Source organism: Rhagoletis pomonella, unplaced genomic scaffold (assembly GCF_013731165.1).
Source record: "Rhagoletis pomonella isolate Grant_MI unplaced genomic scaffold, Rhpom_1.0 Rhpom_scaffold_00014, whole genome shotgun sequence".
In the NCBI taxonomy this organism is placed as follows: domain Eukaryota; kingdom Metazoa; phylum Arthropoda; class Insecta; order Diptera; family Tephritidae; genus Rhagoletis; species Rhagoletis pomonella.
In genome coordinates, this window is record NW_023458568.1 from 13,742,792 (window position 1) to 13,749,306 (window position 6,515).

The window sequence follows — 6,515 nt, forward strand, 5'->3', positions numbered from 1 at the left end:
TTAAAGAATGTTAATCTGCTCCGAAAATTTCCTTTTTACTCCCGAATCGAGATTCAGTAGTCCCGAATCGAGTTTCAGTAGTCCCGAATCGAGTTTCAGTAGTCCGAACGCTAATTCTAAACTTCTTTCCCTCAGTGCACCTGTTTCATTTACATATACTATACTACGCAGAAAGGTGTTCTCTCTTTAGCAACACAGAAAGGAGAATTCTACTTAGTGAGGGTCTTAATCCCTAAGTGTGGCCGAAGGCTGCCTACGCAGATAGGAGTTCCCTACAGAAGGTGTTCAGCCCCCCTTCTTTGGCAACACAGAAAGGAGAATTCTACTTAGTGAGGGTTGTAATCCGTAAGTGCGGAAAAAGGCCGCCTACGCAGAGGGGTGTTCTCTGCAAAAGGTGTTCAGCCCCCCCTCTTTGGCAACACAGAAAGCAGAATTCTACTTAGTGAGGGTTATAATCTAAGTGCGGCCGAAGGCTGCCTACGCAGAAAGAAGTTCTGCGCTAATATACTATCATTACTATTACTATAGAATTTTTACCTGTCGTGTTTTTTTTTTAATATAACAAATTATTTTTAGTCAATTTTTTTTTAATAACTTTTTTTTAGTTAACTTTGTTTATACAAAATCGTCTCATAACCAACTTGGAATAATTTCTTTTATTTTAAAATCCCACGGTTTCTGTTAGTTTGGTTATATTCCACTTCAAACTGCTCAGTTTGCCTCGGTAAATGCCGTTTTTCCCCATTTTCAAACGGTTCCCTAGGGGCCTGTGGGAGGTACCGAAGGGGGGTTCGGCTTTTCGTAAAGTGGGGACTGTCCCCTTTCGAATGGGTGGGTTTAGAGGACCAAGCCCCTCCCCGTCCGCCCACCACCCCCAAACCGGTGGGCCTATAACTAAACATTTCCCAAATCCTAGGTTTCTATCAAATATTTATTATTACAACTTAAAAGCTTTATTGAAATTCATTTGGGGTTGGCTTCCATTACATCGGTTTTTGGGTGTTTTCACAAAACTATCACGAATTTTGTCATGAAACTTGCCGGGAATGTTAAAAACCGTATATATATATTTACATTATTTATCACGCGGCCGCTGTGGTGTAGTGGTAAGCAGTGCGCGCTTCTACTCCGCAACGCCTGGGTTCAAACCCTGGTAGCTACTGAACGGATATGGATGAGATTTTGTTTTATATATTCTGTATCGATAGAAGCATTATATTTAGTGCTTAGCATTTCTATAGGGTTGCCATCTGTCTAAAAACTTATAAGATCCTTGCGTTGAATTATAAGATCTTCACCGTTTGTTGGACTAAAAAATGGGATACCCAGTGAAAGGATATGGTCTCCGGATGTGCAAAATGCATTCATTATTTTTGAAAGGGGTTGCCACCTATTTAAAAATAACCACATTTTTATTAATTAGATACATTAGATTTTCACAGTTCACTCAATTAGAAAAAAAAACAAGTGAAAGGATATGATCTTCAGATGTGCAATGCTTTAATTTTTTTAGTAGGGTTGCCACCTATTTCAAAATTACAACTTTACATATAATACGTGAATGCATTATTAATTATTAATTACATCAGATTTGCGCAATAAGGTTTTATATTTTCGAACAGGGTTGCCACCTGTACGAAAAATTATAAGATTTGGGCTGTTCGTTGGACTAAATAGCGAGTCGTTAAAAGAGAGGACTTGGCCTCCAGGTTTGCAATAAGGTTTTATTTTTTTGAATATACATAGTTGCCGCCTGACTAAACATTTTTTAAGATCCACACCGCTCAATGCATTAAAAACATAAGGTGTCAAATGAAACGGCTTGGCCATTAGGTGTGCAATAAGGCTTTATTTTTTAATAGGGTTGCCACTTGCTGCTTACTTATGTACCCTTTCACGCATACGAGGCCAGCTAGTACTTCGATAAATAATGAAAATTAATAATAAAAATTCGCGTTATTTTATATAAATCATTTTTTTTTATAAAAATCAATACTTCGATAAATAATGAAAATTTTAATAAACCCTCGCGCGATTTTGTATCACTTTAACGCGGTTTAAAAAAAAATAACAATACTTCGATAAATAATGAAATTTTTTTATAAAAAATCGCGCGATCGGCTGCATGTGAAGAGGTGCCGAGGTTCATGTGGTGACTCTCGACATGCCGGACATTGGTTGGGCCCATCCTCATTAATTCTGCTCAGGTATGGGTTTAGCCTGCTGCAATAGCCAGAGCGAAATTGGGCTATTGTGGAGCGGGTCTCCCGACAAAGTTCTGTCCCGTCCAGGTCAGGTGGTTGTGTGGCTAGAACGGCATTCACAGGGCGGGAGTCTAAGTAATTTGAGACCGACTCCCTGTGAATGTGAATCAGGGCCTGTCGATAAGCTGACGGTTCCAGAGGTTGTTTAATGAACCTCCGACCTTCGTCCGTCAGTTCGTAGAGATGCCTCCTGACGTGCCTTGGCGAGGGCTCTTCTGCGAGCAGCTGTTTGTTTGGATGACCACGTCTGTGGCTCACCACAAGAAACTGCTTGCAGGGCATTGTATTATGTTCCTTGACTGGGAGCATCTGGGTTTCGTCGTGAAGGTGGTGTTGGGGCGACATCAGAAGGCATCCAGTCGATGTCCGAAGTGCCGTATTCTGGCAGGTCTGTAGCTTCATTCACTGCGACCTGCTAGTCCCAGGCGACCACACGGGCGCTGCATAGTTTATAATGGGCCGGCCAATTGCCTTGTATGTTGCCAACAACGTTTCTTTGTCTTTGCCCCAAGTGCTGCCGGCCAGCGACTTGAGGACATTGTTGCGGCTCTGTCTTTGTTGACAATTGAGGTTGTATGCGCCGAGAAGGAGAGCAGACTGTCGAAGATGACTCCGTCGGTATTGTTACGCCATCGACGTGATTACCCAGTTGTAGTCTGACCTCCTTCGACCAGGTGGTGAATAGAGTTGCCGAGGATTATAAATTTTCGACTGCGACGCTTTTTAAAAAAAATCAAAACTTCGATAAATAATGAAAATTTTTTATAAAACATCGCGCAATTTTTTATTGACAACATTCGCCTGCGCCGCTTTAAAAAAAAATACTTTAACAAATAATGAAAATTCTTTATGAAAAATCGCGCGATTTTTTATTACAAATTTTCGGCTGCGGCGCTTTTTAAGAAAAAAGAATGGGAAATGTTTAGTTATTGGCCCACCGTTTTTGGGGTGGGGGGCGGAGGGGGAGGGGGCGGGGCCCCCCAAACCCCCCTCATTCGAAAGGGGACAGTCGCCACTTTACGAAAAGCCCCACCCCCCCCTTGGGGACCTCCCACAGACCCCTAGGGAACCGTTTGAAAATGGGGTAAAAACGTAATTTTCCTAGGCAAACTGAGCAGTTTCAAGTGGAATATAACCCAACTAACGAAAAACGTGGGATTTTTAAATAAAAGAAATTATCCCAAGTTGGTTATCAGGCGATTTGAAAAAAAAAATGATGGGGAAAAAAATTAACTAACAATATTGTGAAATTAAGAAAAAAGCGACAGATAGAAATGTTCGGCCGCACTTAGGGATTATAACCCTCACTACGTAGAATTCTCTTCTGTGTTGCCAAAGAAAGGGGGTTGAACACCTTTTGCAGAGAACACCTTTCTGCGTAGGCGGCCTTCGGCCGCACTTAGGGATTATAACCCTCGGGCAGTAGAATTCTCCTTTCTGTGGTGCCAAAGAAAAGGGGGCGAACACCTTTTGCATAGAACACCTTTCTGCGTAGGCGGCCTTCGGCCGCACTTAGGGATTATAACCCTCAGGCAGTAGAATTCTCCTTTCTGTGGTGCCAAAGAAAAGGGGCCGAACACCTTTTGCATAGAACACCTTTCTGCGTAGGCGGCCTTCGGCCGCACTTAGGGATTATAACCCTCAGGCAGTAGAATTCTCCTTTCTGTGGTGCCAAAGAAAGGGGGCCGAACACCTTTTGCATAGAACACCTTTCTGCGTAGGCGGCCTTCGGCCGCACTTAGGGATTATAACCCTCAGCGAAAGGAGCCACAGGGACAGTAAATACATATTTTCCATGGAAAGGTTTATATTTTTAATGCTGACTGGGTTATATCATATTTTCTTTTGTCTCTCATCCTTCTTGTATATTTAGCAGTTTGACAGCTAAGCGCCACCATTTAATGTGCATATGCAACCAAAGGCAAACGCGTGGTTTTGAAGATGTTTTTATTTAATAAATTGTGATTGATAGATTAAAATTAAAGTAATAAAGAAAGTTGTAACAAGTCGAATAAAGTTTAAAGTGAAGGGGAATATAAAAATGCATTAGTGAAGTGGCTGCTTTAAGGAAAATAGGAGTGATAAATGTGAGCTATTTTCCGAATTTTACAAAAAAGGGCATATTTCAAACCCAATTTGTAAATAAATTAGTGACCAAAAATTACAATAGTGGATGTTAAAGTAATGGGTAGACCCTTGGCTACAAGTGTGTGCAATTTTTTTTTGGATCGGGTCACCCCTTTGGACGCAATACCCCGAAATAGGTGGGCCACTTACTAAACCGTACCCAAAAGAATACTTCTATAAGTAATGAAAATTTTTTTAAAAAATCGCGCGATTTTTTATTAACAATTTTTGCCTGCGGCGCTTTTTTATACAAAGAGATAATTCCATAAATTATGTACATTTTTATTAAAATCAATACTTCGCCTACGGCTGTTTTTTATGTAAAACAGTGTTTCAATATAAAATGAAAATTTTCAATAAAAAAAACCCGCGATTTTTTTTTTTCTCATCATCTGGTAGCACCAACATCTGCGTTCATTTCCAACACTTCCATGTAATCAATGAAATTTATATGGCGAATAGTGCAACTTTAAAAATTAACAACTTTTTAAATAGAAGCCTCCGCGCTCAGGGGTTTTCGTTTTTAGAATCGGAAAAAGCTCCTCTACACGCTCTAATTTTTATTTTTTTTTTTAATTTGGACCGAATTTTTGGAAAATTTTCCCAATTATCTTCTGGGACAGTATCAAAAATGATAATATAGGGAATTAGGGTTACTTACCTTTATTGTAGCCTTGCTGAGGCTGATAGCTCCTCTGCATCCGAAATCCGATTCTGATTCTGATTTATAATAAGAAAGTGTGCCGTTTTTTAATACAATATAGCGCGGTTGCCACCCATATATATAATTCGTCCACTTGCTAAGATAACCACGGAGCTCAATACTATTATCGAAGTATTCATTTTCTGAATCACCACTTTGCGAGCTGGTATCGAGGGGAAATGGCCCCATGCTCCGTACGGTTTGGGACTCCATGGATATTGAAGGTGTCCAAGAAAACGAATTATTTAGGTTAACATTCGCATTTACATATATGCAACTTTATAGTTACTTCAGACACATTGTGCTTTACTTAAACATTCTGTTTAAACTTCAAGGTTAAAGATTTCAGTTTTCCATAGCTCACTTTCGACAACAGTTTGTTAAAATTTTATTTTATAGAAAAGTTGTTCTATCATTGTTCTAAGGAATTATGATGGGAAGCAGAACCAAACCAATTGTATTGTATTGACCGTTCTTCGCAATGAAATCATTTTGAACAAATGCAAACACGCAAGTGTTAAACATACATGATAATATCTTCTTTTTTTCTTAATTTGTCGCCAGTTCCACAGACTTCCACAAACATAATTCAATTTGAAAACACATTCACAAATAATTCATTTTTATAAGAATCCCTGATAATAACGTTATATATAAAATTCTATTTCAAAACTGGAATAAGTGAAATGAACCACAGGGTGCCGGTTCCTACACCGCGATTCTCAAAATATATCGAAACAGGGTTTGAACTCCTGAACCAAAAATACAAGATCACGTAAGAACGCGACGTTGTATTTGTAACTGGTTTTGAGAAAAAAGTTTGCGAAAGCGGGTTTGTCAGCTGAGCGTTTGTTTACATCACAAGGACCACTATTTTACACTTTTATTTAAGTAAAGAAGAGTTAATTCAACATGACAACACATTTCCAAGCATTTTATTGCATCATTTTACCTAAATTGTGCGCTTAAAGTGGCTGACAATAATTTTGGCTAATTTTGGTTTTCGTTGTTTTCTTTGCTTTGTTTACTTTTCGCTCGTTTTCCAGTGAAACAAGATGGGGCATAAATGCACAATACTACCAAATCTCGAATTAAAAAAATTCATAGGGGATCGATAGAGATCATTGAGGTGAGTGTAACGATGTAATTTTTTTTTTTTGGGAAACAACAACTACAACAATTATTAAAGGTCAAAGTTCAAATTAAGCATTTTCTCAAATTAATATTTCTCGAAAACCTCTTCAAGGAATTGGACAATTTTGATATCATTTGATAGAGAATTTAATTCTCTTTAATTTGTATACATATTTATTTAGCGCTTACGCAGAAAGGTGTTCTTTGCAAAAGGTGTTCAGCGCCTTTTCTTCACAACACAGAAAGAGAATTCTACTTTGTGAGGGTTATAATCCATAAGTGCGGCC

General features: G+C 39.0%; 1 protein-coding gene across 2 annotated transcripts in view; it reads right to left on the minus strand.

The window, feature by feature from the left end:
- LOC118749250 (ceramide transfer protein) overlaps window positions 1-5,756 on the minus strand; it is a 112,930-nt gene extending 107,174 nt beyond the window's left edge. Inside the window, exons 1-2 of one of the 2 annotated variants that reach the window (XM_036484050.1) lie at window positions 5,405-5,415; window positions 5,053-5,111 (exon numbers count right to left, since the gene is read on the minus strand). Coding sequence is in view for 1 of the 2 variants with exons in the window: in XM_036484048.1 (XP_036339941.1) it covers window positions 5,053-5,307 (255 nt within the window). In the remaining variant the exon portion in view is untranslated. Of the gene's footprint in view, window positions 1-5,052 lie in introns of both variants that reach the window. The other variant, XM_036484048.1, reaches the window with a different exon arrangement.
- Window positions 5,757-6,515: the final 759 nt, after the last annotated feature.